General features: G+C 39.4%; 1 protein-coding gene across 2 annotated transcripts in view; it reads right to left on the reverse strand.

Annotated features, from left to right (window-relative positions):
• Nucleotides 1-20,381, reverse strand: part of nrg3b (neuregulin 3b) — a 283,520-nt gene that overhangs the window by 6,856 nt on the left and 256,283 nt on the right. For both annotated transcript variants that reach the window (XM_080873085.1, XM_080873084.1), the window contains 2 exons: nt 19,506-19,632; nt 6,076-6,185 (listed from right to left, as the gene is read on the reverse strand). In XM_080873085.1, coding sequence (XP_080729211.1) covers nt 6,076-6,185; nt 19,506-19,632 — 237 coding nt within the window. The remainder of the gene's footprint in view (nt 1-6,075; nt 6,186-19,505; nt 19,633-20,381) is intronic.

Raw genomic sequence — 20,381 nt, forward strand, 5'->3', positions numbered from 1 at the left:
ATCATGCAAAGACAAACAGCTCCCAATGAATATGTAATCACAAAATACACTCAATTATTTTGATGTTATTATGAATTTCTTTAAGACACCGTGGCTACCCTGATCGTTGCTTACCAGCAAATCCTCTGTGATCAATATGTCAGTTGATTGTGCTAGTTAATCTGAACCACTGAAAAGAGCTGAAACATATTATTATTGTCGTGTAAATAACTTTTTTTTGTATTGAACCATTAAACAAAAATCAGCACCACACGCTCTCACAGCTTGATTTTGGCTCTTGAATAATTTGGCGCAGCACAAAAATAGCTTGTGTATGAAGTGCTGCATTGTTTGATTCTTCTTGTTATTGAAATAGTAATCAAGATGTTCAAACTTTAGGATTTTCTTGCCAGTCATTAAACTGAACTCCCTGATTCCTTTTCTTTCATGCAGTCCAGTGGATGACTGCTTAATAATTGATAAACCACTGGAACACTGAAAAAAACAACAACAAAAAAACGCTCTGCTACAGTAATTTGCTGATGTCCGTGGCTGTGGAACAAAAAGCATACACAATGTTGGCTCTAGTGTTTGCTGGCTTTTATATCGACTGATGTTGTAAAAAGTTGATATGAATACAGCTAAATATTGTCCGTTTTGTTGGCTATTAGCGTGCTGATTTTTTTTTAATTAGGATTAACTGGAAAAAACATGAAAACATGATTTTTTTGGGGCTGTTGTAATTACTGAATGATAAAAGTTGAACCTTTTAAAACGGAAAGGCAGCTGCTTATCTCCACAATTCAACAAGACTGTGCAACCCCCTGATGTTAAATGGGTAAGCCTGGTTGGTAGGGTAATCCAGTACTTATTTAAACCACTTCCTCCCTCTGTTAATGCCTTTACCGGACATATCGCAGAGAGAGAGAAACGGCAGGAAAACAGAGGGGGATGGCATGTGACAAAGAACCTGAGGTGAGTTAAAAAAAATGGAAAAAGTATGCCACATTTTCAGAGTAAACACCATTTTCTACTAAACCAGCAGGAAACACCCACATAGCACTTCTGATATTCACTATGGATACTGATTATGTCCCCTACTCAACATGTACAAGCCACACGTGGCGGCTTTCAGCACATTGATTAGGCTTCTTACTACAATTTTCTCATAATACCATCATGACAAAGGAATCATTGTAATCAACTGAATTTAAGTGAAAACAGCAATTGACTTGTGTCAGCAGGAGTCCACTGTTTTCATCAAAGCAACTCGTACATATTACCGCATTCAATAGGACACGCAAGTGCGAAGTTACGAATCGAAATGATTTTTGCCCTCTAAACATTTGATGAACGATGGTTGCCTTGAGCTTTTTTTCTGCAATCAACAGGCGTGTAGTTCATTTAACTGCAGGAGCAGAAGAGCAGGAAAAACAAGCTCAATACATCCTTTGTCAAATATTATATCAGGTGAACAAAATAAAGATTTAATTGCTTTTGGCGCTGATGTGCTAGATAACACATGGCACAAGGTTTTAAGTTCATATTTAACCAGCATTGTAATGCCAATTATTCTTGGCTGAATGACTTAAATCATGGAAATCAGGGCTGAAAAATCTCAGTTCTGGAGTCAGAAATTCCCAGCTGCCATCAAAGGCAGCATACCCACGAATAGGCTGAGTATGACAGGGCAATATGGGCAAAAATATTTATCACGATATATAAATTGAAAATTTGCGATAACGATATAACTGATGATATAATTAACACGAGACAAAATAATTTACAACTCTGCAACTTTATTAGTGCAAAAAAACAAAACCAAAAAACCTATCAATGTATTTTCACTTAAACAAGCAGCTGTTTTTTAATGCAAATTCCTTGCTGACAGTTTAACCATTTCCAGTGAAAATTGGCCGACATATCCTCAGCATAACCATGTATAATATCCACAAAACTTAAAAAGAGGTTATACAAACACAATACGTTGAAGCACAGTACGTATCACTCCGCGAGGCTCCTGCCTACGATACCTGTAATGCTCCGACAATCCATCAAGCGGTGCGGCTTCATAGCTTATCAAAGTCATACTAAAACATTTTTTGACAGATTTTCGAGCGCCGTGTATCACATAAAATCGGTTCAAGGTCAGTAAGTACAACCAGAATTCATACACCGGATTATAAGGGGCACTGTCGCTTTTTCAGAAAATCAAAGGATTTTAAGTGTGCCGTATTTTCTGAAAAACACGGTAATAACGACGGCCTACTTGCATGCTCTACCAAAAATTGTGCTTTGGTGTGTATCTGACGGACGAAAGCTAAACCAATTCCACACCACTGAGGTTGCAGCATTTTTACAAACCAATTCTGGTTCATCCGTTTCATTCAACGATCCGTTTTTGCCCTTCTCATTCTGCAATGGTAGTCCTCAAAGGATTAATTCTACTTAAGTTGATTTACCTTACAAGAGATCTGGATTCACACGAGATTCATAATCACCAGAGAATCCATCTTACTAAGTTTGTCAACTACTGCATGCAATCAAAGGCGCACTGAAGTCGGTGAAATGGGAGTCCTATGAGGAACTATGGGGTGTATAAGGTCAACTAAAGGTCTGGTTTACCTTTAATAATGGATCTTATATGTAATCACCTAACAAAGTATTTGTTAAGTATCTTTAGGAGTCCTTTATATGCATATTTTCTTTAAGAAATCTTGCTAGCTTTCAAAGCTTTCAAGGTCTTCCGAATCTGTTGTTTTCTTCCCCTCATTGATGTTCCTTGGTTGTCCTGTGGCTTGTTGATCTGCTGTTTGAGTTTAGTCCATGGTGGGGCTATTGCGCAGATGGTTCAGTCAATCACCTGTCTTTTTTGAAGAAGACTGTCCTAACTATTTTTCACAGAGAAGCTCTCTGCAACAAACCATGTTTCAAAAATGTTGATAAGATCTTCTGGATTTTCCACTAGTGCAAACGTTGGATGATATTTATGGGTTTTAAACAAATATCTTCTATTGCAGACATTTCCATTGACTGCAAGGCAAGATATTGCTAATGCCTTTGGTGACGTGTATTAAAGGATAACGTTTGCTTGTGCAAAACAACAAATCCTGTCAGCCTTAAATGTGCTTAATGCTAATTACAGAAGGTTCAGACGCACTAACGTATTAATGCTAAGTTGGTTAAAGATTACGTTACAGCTGTTTTAGAATCGTATTGTGACATTTAACAAAATCTCAGCTCAACAGAGGCAATCTGCATTACAAGTGAATCAGTTTGCATATAATCCAGCCTAATTATAAACCAATGAGACACAGGTAACCATTTTCAGCAGTATTGATAGGCCATATTGACTCATGTTTATGGTGCAGTTCTCCTGATAGCTCACGTTGTGGTCCACTTTCAGGTCAATAGCTGAAAGCATCTCAATATCATCCATCACAGTCTAGTTCTCCCCTGCCTCGGCCTACTTTGAGAGCAAGCTGAACAGATGATTGACTGTCAGCTGCCCTTCATGAGGCACCTGCACGACACTGCGGAGAATAAAACACCAGAGGGAGATGGTACCATCCCCGCAGCCACATATGACAACCTTTTTTTGTAAAAAACTTTCCTCTTTGACACAGCACTGGTCCATTAAAACAGAATAACTGCTGCCACAGTGGGGCTTTCACTAAAGGTGGCATCGCAGTCAGCCACACATAAAAAAAAACCTTCCTCGGTATATAGAGACAAGCTCGCCATTCACCGTTTTCTACCCTAACATAGGCTCTTTTAATCTCTGTACATTCTGTATTCTGTGCTTTTGATGCAGAATATGGAAAATCCATCACGCTAAACCAAAAATAATGAGGGTTTAAATAAATATGTTAAAACTTATGCACAACAGTTGTGTTTAAAAGTATTGAGTCACCCCGATTTCTTTCTATTTCTCTTTTAATGAGCCAGATTTTCTTGTAATTTTATGAAAGTGGTGGTTTTTTTGTCTAGCCACAACACTGACCTATAAATTCATTCAAGCATAAAAAAGGCACCTGACTCAAGGGGTGAATCAGCATTTTGTCCACACATAACAACTTGGCAAAAAACTATTTGCAGCTAGTTGCAAAAATAGATAATTTGCTTCCCTTTCTTTTGTTGAATCTATGGAAAATGTGAACGCTAATGCAGTTTGACAAGTCATAAAACAGTATTAGAACTATTTAACCAGTATAAATGGAGGAGATCCAGAACATTGAGTGTCTACAACCATCTTTAAAACATGGTGGAGGCTCTGTGGTGGTTTGGGGCTAAATTTCAGCCAGTGGCGTTGCCGATCTTGTCAAAACTGATTGAAAAATAATTACATTTCAATCCAGCGTGTAATACCATCTGGAAAGCATCTGATTGGAAACGGCTTTATATTTTAGCATGAAAATGATTCAAAACATATTCCCAGTGAAGTTCAAGTATACCTGAAAAGAAAGAGCACACAATGGAGCACTATCAGTCATAGACTGATCTGGCCAGAGCCCAGACCTCAATAATACTGCAGCAGTGGGAACATCTTGACAGAGAACAGAACAAAAGGCAGCCAACATCCAAAGAAGAGCTTTGAATTTCCTTCAACAAGCCTGGAGAACTATTTTTGAAGACTCCTGAAAGAAGCTAGAAAGCCTTGCGTTTGCCTGTTTGTGCTTCATTTCCATGCATGTTTGCAAGTTTTAATCACTGCAATTATGTACCATTTCCCACGCAAAAATACAAAGAAAAGGGTGGCTCAAGACTTTTGCACAGTGCTATATCTTGCATTGTAACATAATGTGCAGCTCCAACACTGTTATTCAGATTTGGTACCAATCATCTCAGGTAACAGGCAACAAGTATGAGGATCAACAATCCGTGTAATAGCTTCTAAGGAAAATAAACTTCTTTGAAAAGATGGCAGGCTTACATGTCGTGTGACTGAATAGCATTAACTGTCAAAGTGTGCCTGCATCCATATCATCAAAGCAAATGAAACGTCTCTGTAAACAGCTCAGATGAGGCCATTGTAGCGCGGCCTATATCCACATCCCTGTGTTCTTCTGAGGATTGGAAACTGCAGCATTTGGTACTGAGTGCTGTGATCACAAAGCAACCCTGCTTGCGATATCCCTCGTAGCAAAAAGCAAAAACGCTGTTCATTTCCTTGAATCTTCTGTCATTTGAAGGATGGCATAAAAATTGGGCTGAGTCAGTGTTTAACTCTGGACATTAAATTCACTTCTCCTTGGAGGAGTGTTATTAGACTGTGCAGACTGTGACAGCACTGAGCAGCTCCTTCAGTGGGAGACTGCGGCACCCACGGTGTGGGACGGAGAGATTTCGCAGGTCTTTCCTCCCCACTGCTGTCAGACTCCACAACAAAGACTTTAACTGAACAAACACACACATCCACACATGTGCAATAACACTAAGTGCAATAATCTTTTCTGGCATCGTTGTATTTTTACTCAGTTGTATATAGCATTCGTATTCTATTTTTATCTTATTGTATATTTTTATTCTATTTTATTCTACTGTATATAGTATATTATTTTATTCTATTCTGTACAGCTGTGTACTGTATTTATTCTTATTGTATTCTAATTTTTGCGTCATAACTTTTGCACTGTCCACTTCCTGCTGTGACAAAACAAATTTCCCACGTGTGGGACTAATAAAGGTTATCTTATCTTATCTTATCTTATTATGTTCGCTCCTATCTGCGTTCAACTAGTCATTTCAGGAGATGCCCGAGGACACATTTAATTACTTTGAACAATTTACTTGAATGCCATGTAAATAAAGACGTCTCCATCCTCAACTAGCTTGACAGCCTCTACTCTGTTTTTTCTTTTTTATGTCATGCTCGCTGAACCAATAATCATACAATAAAATGCACGCAGATATAAGATCTAACCTCTATGTGTATGTGATCTGTTTTCTTTTGTTAGCGGCCTCGACGATATACATATTACACTACATGGGATGATTAAATTTTTCACCTCACTGCCCCTTATGGCTCAAACATGCTGACTCAGCCCCAGATATGAAACAGGGCAGGAAAAAAAAAAGAGCATGTCATAATTGTACCTGAAGCGTTTCCCTTTAGACAGTGCTTTGCTGAGAATAGGTGGAGCTACTGTTGATGCCCCTGGTGCCACTTTGCCGCCCTTAACAGACGATCCGTGAGAAGTGCAACTCTGCAAGAAATAAAGAAAGTTGCGCAGGCAGTTAGTGAAACTCAGATACTCAATTAGTTATACTCAGCAAAAGACCCGGAAATGTAGCTAGATTCCACTGCTGTAACGATTAAAATGAAAAACAAAATGTCCAATGTAAGTAGCTATGTAAGTACACAGAAGTGAAGCTTAGGATATAACACATAAGGCTGATAATTCTCTATGAGTTTAGCAGCAATCCCCAGTCAGGTCGAGCGTGTTCTCTCGCTGATGTATCCCCGGTTAGTCAGGCAGAGCGTCTTTAATTGCATTTTACATTTTAAAGCGGCAGATTAGGAGGGGACACTTTGTGAATAAACTCCACACTGGCCCTCACAGCACTCCTGATTCACTCAAGAATTAATCCAACACAAGATTACATTAATGGTTTCCTAAAGAAATTGCCCTCTCAATTCTTTCCCTTTATTCTTATCAAAATTAACACTATTATCTTACAACAGGCTGCAGTCAGAGCTCTGGCACAGTGACCGTGAACGCCCCGAGACCCCCTCTGTGAAACACTAAGTCATGAGATAATTCTGTCATTCCAGTTACAGCTCTCTCTCTCTTTCGCTGTCTGATTGTACATCACTAAAGCAATTGCATGTGACTTAGTGCTGGGTTCACGGTTCTCATGAATGATAAGCCTCTTTTTTTCCCCATACACCGTTTGGCTCCCAGAAGAAGCTGTTACCGCTGCTCACTAGTTGTGCAAGAAAATAGTATCATTTGGCCACCCTCTCATATACCTTGCGGGGGGAGAACACCTCACTTTGTGAAACAATTGCCATGGCAAAGCTTCCTGGGGGAAGATATCTATGTCAGGGGATAAAATAAATAGCTGTTGGCAGTCTGCCATGCCATTCAGGTCTGCCACTGGCAGACAGTGGCGTAGCCCATTGGCGTAACCCAGTTTGCTTGTTCCCTCCCATCACAATTTTGCCTTGTTTCATGCCACTTGTGAACCTTGGATAAACACAGCGCAATGTTCACACACAAGGAAAATACAAGAGAAGGAGAGAGTGACAGGAAAAAACCCTCCCCCATCAATATGTTGACTATAGGGCTGCCACAAACGATTATTTTGATAGTCGACTAGACACCGATTATTTATGCGATTAGTCGACTAATCAGATCATCATCCACTGGACGTAAAACTACAGCTTATTGCACCAGCAGCATCTGCTCTTATATAACTATCATTAGCTTACAGCTTTAAGCTTTTAAGGTGCTAACTAAAAATAAAGACAAGATGATAGTTTATTCAATTTTAATGAAATTTGCAGATTGTTTCGGTAAAGTTTAATAAACTCCTTGCTATCTAAAATATAACAGGACACCGGAGTATATTCTCCAGCATCTCACACTTCTGATAATCAGCTGTCTGCTTGACGTTTATTCAGCTGTGTAAAAACTATAACTTTAATCTCAGCCAAACCGATTTACTCAGGAACAAATAAAATACTAAAAAAAAGCCAAACAACAACATTTTTAATTTATCTAAGTGACTCATATATATTTAACCTGAGTCGCGAAAGACTGCGGTGGGTTTGAAAACAATTTGCCGGGAGTCCGGTGTTCTCACGGCGCTAGTGACCTAGCCCCCGGCTAGCTATCGAGCTAGTGGGTAACAGACGTCTCCGAAAACGTCGGAGCGCTTTTGAAAATATGTGGTGTCCTGATAAACTGAGCAGATATTTGAGGTTTACACAGCTACATTCTCGCCTGAAAATATATTAAACGTTTATTTTGTGACCCAGAAAGAATAATAAGAGTAATATTAAAACTAACTAGCTACCGCCATTGTTGGAAACTAAGCTGGGCCGCGCTATGAATTCTGGGACACAGCTGCTTCTTCTTCTTCGGGATTTAACGGCAGCTGGCATCCTTGTACATGCTGTGCTGCCATCTTCTGTTTCAGTCCGTTATTACACTCTTAAATCCTGCTATTATTCCTGCGTCTTTTGCGATCTTACAAAGCTTCAAACGACACGTCGACTATTAAATCAGTCGTCGACGATTTTGATAGTCGACGTAATCGTGACTAGTCGACAAATCGTGGCAGCCCTAGTTGACTATCACCTTCATATTAAGAAGTAAAGCAAACCTATGCATTCAGAGCAGCCATAATCCCCCTTGTATTACGATCAAATCACAGGTCCTGAACTGTTAGGGTTGCCAACCGTCCCTTAAAAAACGGAATCGTCCCGTATTTAGAAACAAAAGTACACGTCCCGTATTGAGCTAATAAGGGACGCACTTTGTCCCGTAATACAGTGAGAATCAAAAGTAGTCTATAAATGTTTATGGAATTAACGCTTTGTTTGAAAACATAATTCCCAGCCCCTCTCCTGCTTTGTGACCAATGAGCTGACAGCACACTTATGACAATTCAGATTACCGCTCATCTCATTGGTCGAGGAAAGGTCGCTTGCGGAGAAAATACCGGAAGACAACAGATGACCACAACAAGAAGCATGGCCAACAGGGAAACAAACGCCGATACTGCGGTGCAAGTCTCGGACGACAGTACACCTAAAGCTGGGCAGACACTGTGCGATTTTTTCAGTCACGTTATTCAGCTCCTGCTCAAACTGCACGATTGACTCGCAGGGGTTAGAAGTTGGTAGGTCACGATGCAGGTCTCACACTATACCACCCGATGCTCTGATGCGACCCGAGTGCTCACACTGTGCCTCCATAACATGAAGGTTATAACAGAAAATCTGTCGCTCTGTCTTTCACTCACACAGACACACAAACCACCACCATCAACTTTGCTAAATTGCTAATGAAAAACATTGATCAGGCAGCTGTGAATGAGCAGCAGTGTAAATCCAACTATTTTAACGGTTGTTGTGGTCGTGATCATTTTGTGATGCCACATCGAAAAGGCTCGGATGAGCTTTCCAAAGTTCTACAAGTTGTGCCTCCATCGCTTGTGTCCAGATCACACGCTGCACAGCTGTGCTGCTCCGTCTTTTACACCGACGTTTACGTGTTTGCGCGTGAGCAGTGTGAGCGGCTCACGAGCGATTGATGATCGGGAGCTGCTCGAGGTGTTAATCGCTTCTCGTTACCCCACGTATACTACACGATGCACGATGAAGGCCAAAATCGGGCCGATCACCAAATCAGTCGCACGACTCAAAAATCGTCTCAAAATGGACCAAAGATCGCACAGTGTGAGCCCAGCATTAGAGCAGCAATGTTTGTTCGCTCAGAGAAAGAAAAAAAGGCTGCAAAAGCACAGGGAGGAATGGGAAAAGGAAAACACCTGGCTGGAAAAGGTCACCATAACACCTATAAAGCGCACTGCACTGTGTGCCGGCGCACTTTTTCCATAGGCATGCTTCTAATGGTGGGCACATGAAGAACATGAGGGGCGTGAAAGCTCGGGGAACCCTTAACCAATTTCTTGTCCACCAGGCCACGGCAGAAGCAGATATGGTATGTAAACACTGGTTTGTTTTTTTAAACCCTCTGGTTAAGGTTAATATGGGCATGTGCAGTGAATATCAGCGCTATGTGGCCAGAAGTGTGATAATATAATTTATTTTGTGTAATAAACAACTCCAAGGATAGATGATTACAACAAATAGATCACTAATACATAAAAGTAATACATAGATGAATAATGATGATGAGTTATGATGCGTAATCATGGGAACAAGTGGGTTTACAAACAGGAGCAGCTGATTAGCTTTAGAAAAGCTGAAATAATACCTCAACTGAAGCCAATTGTACTAAATGCACTAAATGTGCACTGTTACAAGAATATTTTTCGTTCTATTGCTTTCTATTAATTTATATAATTTTAAGTTAAGCAGGACAGAGTTCTTTTAAAGAAAGATTTACTTATATTCTCAAAAGTTAAGCATGACAGGCTTCTGTTTAAGAAAGAGACCTGTTTTACTGTGTTAATGTTGTCATTTTGAGCTAAAAATAAATAGCTAAATGATCATTTGTTTCCCATGTGTTCATATCACAAAGAATATGCATCTGCTTAAATCAAATTCAAGTCAAATGGTTAAAAAATAATTTCACACACACAAAAAAGAGCTACCACACTGGGAAGGGTGAAGACAACTAGGTTGCCCGGCCCTGGCCACGAGGTGTCCCTTATTTATTTTTCAGGGAGTTGGCAACCCTATGAACTGTGCATAATAGGATATTTGACCATTCTTCAACAAGGACAGTCTTTGAGCTAGCAGCTCAAAACTGCATGTACGTTTACTGAAAGAGCATGTCTTAACACTTCAGGCCAAGGTGTGAAGATTTTTAATGGACAACAAATGCGACTCTACCCCGTATTTAAATGTTAACAAGTTCATTCAAATTATGCACTGCCATGCTCAGATTTGGATTTAACATTCAGGCTGCACTGTCCTTTCCTTTTAATAGTTGCTGAGATACCTGTAGAAGTTATCATATCTCCCCTTCAGCTGACACAACACCCCTGCTGAACAAGCGGCTAATAGCCCTGATCCATTTCGTACTCATAATTGTACTCTGCTTGATTATCTGATGGCAGAAGCACAGCTTCAATACTTTACACTTTCACACTTTCTGAGACATACTACATGGGTGCTAATTGAAGCTGTTCCATCAAACCTTTCCCAGATGTTTGAAGTTCATTAAACAACGTCAATCTGATAAAAACTAATGAATCAAAATGAACGATTCTCTAATTATCTTGAGAAAGTCTTTGGCATACAAAATTAGACAAAAAACACATTACTTCATAATACTAATGAAATGATAATAAAACCGACTATGGTTCAAGAGAACCTAGCCTTGAATCACACTGGAGCATTCATTAAAATATTCTGATATGATGAAGTATTTATATAGCATGCTCACTCCTGAGAGGGACTCTTCTTAGAAGACTAGTTAGTTAGAACCACTCAAGCTTCAAGCTGATGCCCTCGTTGCCTGTATGACCCTATTCCTTCATGTCAGCGCATGTCTGTTGCCGTGCAGCCTGTCTCATGGGTGTATAAGCCATCTCTTTCATTTGACACATATTATTACCACAGAGGTGTTGATTCAAATAACAGTGGACACAGAGGGGTGTTTCAGTATGTACTTACAGTTCATTTTCTCTTTTTCGTTTCATTTCCTTTCCTTTGTAAAATACTTGATATATACAAGTCCCAGCTGTTTACAAGTGTGTATTTGAAGTAACTGTTCATGTGGAAATGTATACTCTGAATTGCAGATGGAAGAAACATATGCACAGAAATAGCTACAGATGTGCATACAGTATATATAATGCTTCATGTTCCACTTCAGGTGCCCTATCAAAACATCAAAAAATAATAATCATCTGTATTTCTTAAGGGGTGGTTAAAATAATGGCTATTTACTTGGGCAACCTCCTGTAGTCATGTAAAATATAAACCCTCAAATCTTTTCGGAAAGATGGTCATCGCCTCAGGCATAACAAGGAAAATGGTGGAGAAGGTTGCTGTCAATACAGGTTTGCATGCATGTGCTTAACATATAGCTAATACACTATTCTTACACGTTCACAAGACATTTTATTAGATACATCTTGCTAGTAGCGGTTTGTTTCTTTGGCAAAGCTAGCTTAATTCTTCATGGCTTGGATTCGATGAGGACATAAAAACATTTCTCTGACATTTTGGTCTATATTGACATGAAAGCATCACACAGTTGCTTCAGATTTGTTCCACCACATCGCAGAAGAGTTCTGGTGGCCGTGGAGGCCATTTGAGTATAGTGAGTACAGTACAGTTTGTAATGAATCAAATTGAAAGCACTTTGTACTAAGGGGCCTAAAGTATGCCAAGAAAATATCTTGGTTTGAAAGAGGAGTAAAAGAGGCCATTTATGTCCACTGTGAGCGACCATCTTTGAACAGAGGCGGTGGCTTATGACACAAACTTTCTGAAATCTATAATCCAGTCCCTTCCCAGACGCCTTAACGCCCACTCACATCTCGGGGCATCTGACCTCAGGAAATCACATGATAGGGTGGGGCCAGGTTTCACAATGAGCTCACCCAAAACCTTGACTGATTGTGACCTACACCCGTTTTCACACCTTGGCTCGTGTGATTAGGTAGAGGATCATTAGGGTGTCGATTTGTCCCTCTTGGGGGGAAACTCCCACAGGGTTTAAACCTGGGACTCTCCACTATTTGACCCTAGAACTGAAGAAGCTTCTCAGATGAGAGGTGAAACGTCTTCAAGTTCAGACGCTTTTCTTTCCAAGCTCCTTAGACTACGATGACCTGGATGACTGAGAACCTTCACAGACAAGAAAGTATCTCCCACACCATTATACCAGCAGCCTGAACTCTTGATCCAAGGCAGGTTGGATCGATGCTTTCATGGTATTTACGCAAAACTCGGACCCTGCCAACAGCAAAAATCGAGGCTCATCAGACCAAGAAACACTTTTCCAATCTTCTACTGTCCACTTTAGGTATGCCTATGCAAATGTTATGCTCGGTTTCTTGACAGGAGTGGCACCTGATGTGGTATTCTGCCACTGTAGCCCATCTGCTTCAAGGTTCAATGTTGTGTGCATTCTGCATACTTTAGTTCTGACGAATGATTGTTTACTAGTGATCAGTTACTGTTGCCTTCCTGCTCAAAGCAGTCTGGCCATTCTCCTCTGCCCTCTGGCATCAACACCATCAATTTTCACCCAGAGAACCACAGCTCACTGGAAGTTTTCTCTTTTTCAGACCATTCTCTGTAAACCCTAGAGATGGTTGTTTTGGAAAATCCCAGTAGAGCACCAGATTTTGAAATACTCAACCATGCCACATTTAAAGTAATTGAAACTGCCTTTCATCCTCATTCAGACACTCAGTTTGATCTTCAGCAGGTTGCCTTGACCATGTCCATGCATGTTCTTAACATATGGCTAATGCACCATAAGGGTCTAATATAACCCAAATCATTATATTTTCCTAAAGCTAATCTCTCCATAATTTCCATCTTGATGTGGATTTTGTAGGTTTTTACACAGCTTTACTGGCGTCGCCACCATTTACATCAAATGCACGCCGTTTCAAGAGTGTGCCTCTTAGGAGTGACGTTATGCTTTGAATACAAGAGTTAAATTTATTCTATAAGGAGTGTGAAGGTGACCAGGTGTATATTTTTAAAAAGAGCTGAGGGTTTAATTTGCCTTGCATATGCTTTCATCATGTCAGCATATATGTCTTTAGTGATCACACCTAGAGGGGAAATGCCTTTTTCTTTAATCCCAGAATTCAAAGAGTGAATAACAACTGAGCGCCGCATTAGTTTATTAGAGACTTCAAATGGAAGACAATGACTAAAAAAGGACTTCAGTTTTATCCTCCCCTCTTGCACCTGCCTTGTCAGAGCCAGACATTTTTTTCTAGCTTGCTGCACTCATCCTCCATCCTATTGCCTTGAACACATGCACAAAAACCCCCATTGTGCTTTGATGCTGGGTTATGCTGCATACACCAAATGTTTTGAGCCTATTTAAGAACACTCTGCTCTGTTCTTCCTTTGAAAGTATTTTCATTTTGTCTGTGTAACTTTAAAGAAAATAGAGATATTGTAGGACTACACCACCCACACCCACATGTCCTCTCCCTAGATGGTTACAAGCTGAGGGAGTGGGTGGAGAGAAGCTGTGGTCTGGGGTCATTGTGTCAAATCTGTGGAAAAACAGGTTTCACTTGTTAATCTTTCGTTGGTCTGTACAGCTCATGCCCCCTCCTGGGTGCTTATAGCCAGTGATCTTTCACATCCCACCTTAAGCTTCCCTCACACTGTTCTATTATAGCTTGTGTTTCCGTGTTGTCTTTGCCTTCCTCCTGGCTTCCTTCCTTTGTCTAGCATTCAATGCATTTCGTGGTTGGATGCAGGGCTTCACTGCCTCACCCGCTGAGCCCTAACACATTCCCGATACCACCATCTGAGTCTCCCCTTTTTTAGGTTGCTGTTGTGCTGGTTATTGTGCTTATATGAAAGCATTTTTTTAATATTACTTAAACACAACTACTTAACAGCTTTTTTAACATTTGCATCAAAGGTGGTACAGCGTCTTAGCGATCAGCTGCCCAGAGCCATGATTTTCAAATGACACCCTCGAAAAGCTTTCAGATGGTGCCAACTGCAGATCCGTGGGTGGGGTTAGCTTAAGGGGTGTTTGTTTCAGTGGGTGACACCAGACAGTGTTGAATTATTAAAGAAGCCTCCATATACAGTGGTGTGAAAAAGTGTTTGCCTTCTTACCAATTTCCTAGTTTTTTGCATATTTGTGACACTTGCATGTTTCAGATCACCAGACTCATTTTAATATTATACAAAGATAACCTGAGGAAATACTAAATGCAGTTTTTAAATGATGATTTCATTCATTAAGGGAGAAAAGGTTTCCAAAACTACCTGGTCCTATTTCGAATTAACTGTGATTAACCTTTTTTTTTTTAAAAATCTGAGTTCAGTTTCAGTAAATACATTCAGGGATGATTACTGGCAGACCTGCTGAATTAAGGAATCACTTACATAGAACCTGTCTGACAAAGGAAAGCAGCATAATAGATCTCTAAAAGCAACACATCATGCCACAATCTAAAGAAACACACGAGAAACAAAATCACAGACATCTACCGGTGTGGAAAGCTATTTCTAAGCCTTCGAGCTCCAGTGGATCACAGTGAGAGCCATTACACACAAATGGAGAAAACTTGGAACAGTGGCGAAGCTTTCCAGGAAAGACTGGACTACCAAAATTCCTACAAAAGCACATCGACGACTTATCCAGGAGTAGGGATGGCTACCGGTATCCGGTGCCATACCGGTGCCATAGCGTTTTTTAAAAGCCGAGAAATGCACCGAGTTACCAACATCCCCAAAGAACCTGAAGAGTAGAGTCCTGGCCCCTAGCCCTGCCAGTGTAGCAGAAATGATGACGGGTGATGATGGCAGCAGCAGCCGTTCTTCTCTGCGTGAGTAGCTTAATGTTGTTCGTGTGTAATTTACGTTGAGTAGGCTAACCACGTTATTAAATTAATGCATGTAAGGTGAACTAGCAAACACCGTCGTAGTTACATGCGGCTGTCTTCTTGTTTGATGGCAGATACTCCCTTCACCCTGGCCAAAAATGCTAAAATGACCAAAGAAAAAGTGGAAAACAGTTAAACATGAGAGGTTTTTGGACAAAGTTTGTGTTTTTTCCATTGATTAAGGACTGCTTCCAGCCAAGAGTGATACCATATATGCCCCATAGCTGCAGAAAAGGCTAACATTGTTATCTTTTTACAAAAAAACAGCTGACCATGAGAGGTTTTTGGACCAACTTTGTGTTCTCCTTTCTTTAAGCACCGGTTCGAGCACCGTTTAAGCACCGGCACCGTTTCAAAAGTGCCGGTTTGGCACCGGTATCGGATAAAACCTAAACGATACCCATCCCTATCCAGGAGGTCACAAAAGAAAGTAAAACAACATTAATGAACCGTAGGGTTCACATGTTTCAGTTAAGGCCAGAGTTCAGGACACTCTGCAAAAATGGTATCCATTGAAGAGAACATAAAGGCTTGTCTCAGATTTGCCAAAAAACATCTTCATTAATGTGGCTGAATTACAACGATTCTGCAAAGATGAGTGGGCCAAAATTCCTCCACAAGCGCTGTAAAAGACTCATTGGCAGTTATCGAAAAGGCTTGATTGCAGTTGTTGCTGCTTAGGGTGGCAAACCAGTTATTAGGTTTAGGGGCCAATCATTTTTTTCACACAGGGACACGTAGGCTTGGATTTTTTTTTACCCTTAATAAACAGCTTCATTTAGAAACTGCAGTTTGTGTTTACCTGTGTTATCTTTGACTAATATTTAAATTTCTTTGATGATGTGAAACATTTAAGGGTGAAAAACATACAGAAAATAAAGAAATCAGTATTATAGTATTAATCAGTATTAATAACCTTGCTACCTTAGTACCCATACATATTAAAATGAGATTTGTGGAAGCTGTAAACTATTTATGTTTCAGAAGTAGAAACGTCAAATCTATAATTGATCTCTCTATCGTTTTAGCATTGATACATGAAGGACTACTACTCCATATAACTTCCTGAAATGATAAAAGAAAGACTGCACACTGAACTTCTTTAAAAACAAAAACAAACAAAAAAATCCATCTAATTAAATAAAGAAAGTAGGAACGCATTATGCCAAGCGGTCGCACTCTTTGATGAAACCTTTACAAGTGTGCAGTAGAGTGCAATTACCCCTCTGTGGAGACATTAGCCTTATCAGTGCCATCCATGTCTTCTCTCTGCTTTTTCTAAGAATGTCTGGGTCACTTGTTTCCTCTGCAGTGTCTGCTGCTGCTGCAGGCTGTGGTGGCTTCTAATGAATTCTGAGCCACTTTTTCTTCTATGGTTTGCCATTTTTTTTCTTAACCAAGAATTATTTGCCCGCCTGGATGAAATTTTCTTCCTAGAGCTGATGCTATGTGTTTATTAGTTGATAAATGATTACATAATATTAGTCTCCTTCAGTTTTTGAGTTGGTTGAGGGTTATGTAGTTCAAATTTGCAAAATCCAACTTTTTAAACACATGAACCTGCTGTAATGTACAGTTTTGTGCTCATTGTGGATTATGACTGTGCTGCTGTGCTTGGATGTTGAATTCAGGATTCATGATCCAGAGTATGGGCACAACTTTACATTCTTCTATTTAAAGAGGTCAGAATTCCAGCAACGTTTACTATGTAGATCAACTTCATTGGCTGGGGACTTTTACTATCAAAAGAGTCATTTTTAGGTAAATGTAAAACACCCAAAATCTTATTTATTTAGCCTGTTATGTATAATTGAGGTAAATATTTTTGCGTATTTTGTTGTTGTTGTTAATAGTTATGATAATGCAGTACTTTAACTTGGCATTTTGATTATAATAGCACCGTGTTTCTGCCATTTGGCAGTGGCACAAAGTTGTTGTTTTTGTGCCCTTTGCTGCTTCAGTTTTATTTAGATCTTTTTTTAATATTTATATTACATAGTGAAGAACAATCACAACCACAATTCACAAGTTTCACAAACTTTTTATTGGCAAATAAATAAAAATTGCCAATAAAAGTGCCCAAAAGTGTAGAACTGCAATAACTAAAATTGTTATCACTCACTTATTTTTTTAACCACCAGAATGGAATAATTGTGAAGGAAGAAATGTCTGGCAGAGCAGCTATAACCTGTGTTTTGCAAATTAAAAGAATCCTGCTCTGATATATAAAAAAAACAGCAGCCAGTGAAAGTGAAAGTAACCAGACGTTTCATAATATTTTACTTAATTTTAATTTTAGTTTGATTTAAGTCCAGCAACACATCAAACATACTAGTTTACCAGCAAATATGGTGAAAGCCAACAAATGTGTCTATTGTTAAATTCTATATTCCCCTCCACAACTTTTTTTCCCCCTCAATTTTTAGTCCATAGCCGATGGGACTCAGGACTAGACATTTAAGTGCATACATTCATGCTAACCACCAAAATTGAGATTCTGCATAACTGATAAGATATATACATGTATACATCAAAAAGCACCAATCCCATATGTAACCATCATCACCATATACAACAGTTACCTTATTTAGCCAGGGAAAACAACTGGCCTGAACTTACATGACTTATGTCTAATGTACAGTGCTGTGAAAAAGTCTCGAGCCACCTATCATTTCTTTATATTTTGCTTCAACGGAGTGATGCTTGGTTGAAATTGCAATTGTTCTGCATGCTTTCCGAGGTTTTCCTTTCATCATTAGCTGCTTTTTAACTTGTTTCCACTTCAGTTCTCGTGCCTGATCATTCCCAGAGGAATCTTTCTTTGTCCGTTTGTTTATTTGTAAAGCCAATTAACACTGACATATAAATCATTCAAGCATAAAAAAATGCACCTAACTTAAGGAATGAACCTGTGTTGTGTCCACTCATAACAGCCGACTTAGCAAATATACATTTTTAAATTTTATCTCTATGCACTTTTTACTAGGAGCCTGTCAAAAAGAACACCCGCTTTCTTTGGTTGAATCGACAAAAATGCCAAAGATAACAGTTTGGCAGGCACAAAATAGGAGTTTTGCACAAATAATGTGATTCCCAAAGGTCTGTTAGCCAAATACCTGGCATATCTGGGCATGGTGTGCAGTGTGTCCTTTTAAAAAACGAGGAAACTGGACAAGAGGCTGACAAAAGAAGAAGTGGCAGGCCTAAAAATGATCTACAGCAGATAAACAGCATCTAAAGGTCATGTACTTAAGGAAAAACTCCAACGACCTTATATAGGACCTGAGAGAGGCATCTGGCCCTTTACTTGTTCCATTTACTGTTCACTGAAATGATCTTGATGCATGGCTGTCGAGAAGCCATTCTTAAGGAAGAGAAACCAGGAAAAAAAGGTGTATTATGCCAAATTACACAAGACCTGGACAGAATATTGGTGGTAGAATTATGCACAGTACTGTATCCTTGTACACCGTAAAACAATGTTCATAGTTACTGCTTACTAAGTTAAATATTTTGAGCTTTGTCACTTCTGACATTTTCTACCTTTCCTTGATTTGATTTGCTCCACTTTAAAGTGGAGCACTTCTACTCCTTCAACATCAGTATACAGTATGTGTCTGACGTCACGATGTAAGTGCATGTGGAGAGGGATAATAGGAAAGCAATCAATCAATCAGTGTAAGCCCTGTTAGGCTATTGAGAGTATTATGCATGCAGTCGTAGATTGTATTTGTTATTATTGCTGTATGTGGTTGTTTCTGGAAAGCATTGGTTTTCGAGGAATGTCTAACTAACTCAAAATTTAAAGTTTAGCAGCCGGCTTCAAACCAATCACTTTAAAATGTTATTTGTGATATTACTAAAATGAATATGCACAAGCACAATCACATTTAGCTATCAATAAAGTTCTGCTGGATTTCTTTAGAATTCAGGATCCTTGACACCAAAACAGATTATAATTTCTACTCTGCAGTTTGTCACAGGAATCTGTCACAGTGAACATGGCAGGCAGATTTTTCCTCTGTAATGTGTGATGCATTTATTTTAAGCTATAATTCCCCACTGCCTCTCAGCCTATGTCAGATACGAGTGTGAACAAAAGACTCGAGCCAGTAGAGAGATTATTAAGACGTATTTTAGATCATAAATCATCCTGTCAGGAACTCAAAAGACTATAATGTGTATATGAAGTACTGTATATATAAAGAAGAAGATGGTGACAATGATGATTAGGGTGTGACTGGAAATGAATAAATACATCATTGATAAAGACGCACCTTTTGGAGCTGAAGGCTGTATTGAAGTCTGGGGGTAGATTTGGACATGAGGCCGGAGGCATTGACGGTACAGTCTCTGAGGCTGCGGCTGTCGGAGAAATGAGCCTGGAGTTTCTCCCTGTGTCTCCTGTGGAGGAAATGTGCCGGTGAAAAAGGGAGAACAAATGTAAGTCTACAACAAAACTAAAGAAATAATCCAGAACAATGGATAGACTGATGACAATACAGCATGCAATTAGGAAAACAAAGGGATTTCTATGAGGCAGAAAAAACCTCCCTACAATAGCTGCATTTGCTCTGCTGAAGATTCATTCTTCTTTTTCGTTGTTACACAGTTTAATAACGGTTTCTTTTTAGGTCATATTCTTCACACGCATCTAATGGCAACGTTGTTACATTTATTGACTTGTTACCATTTATTTCTGAGACTCACTTACAGATCACACATAGTAGACAAGATAGGCCCTGTCAATGAATTTCACATCTACTCACTGAAGACAGACACACACATATGTGCGAATTGTGACGATGAACTCATATATGCATTTTTTGTTATGCAGCGATAAAACATCCTTTGACAGTTTGAGGTTTTTAAAACGGTGAAATTTAACATTTCTGGAACAAACCATAGCTGAAAGTGACATTCAGCGTTCAACTGTGATTACTTTTCCGAGGTGAAACTTAAGGTGGTAAATGTGCGCCACAAAAATAGCTTTAAAATGAACAAAAAATGCATGAAAATAAAATTTAAAACTACGTGAATTTAATCAAGGAAAGTTAAAGTAAAAGCGATAAATACAAAGGTTTTATTGATTTACTATGAAAGCCAAAGTTTGGATTCTCTCATCTTTGCGGGGAGAGAGGGAGAATTCACAT

The sequence above is a fragment of the Rhamphochromis sp. 'chilingali' genome, assembly GCF_963969265.1.
Source record: "Rhamphochromis sp. 'chilingali' genome assembly, chromosome: 22".
NCBI lineage: Eukaryota > Metazoa > Chordata > Actinopteri > Cichliformes > Cichlidae > Rhamphochromis > Rhamphochromis sp. 'chilingali'.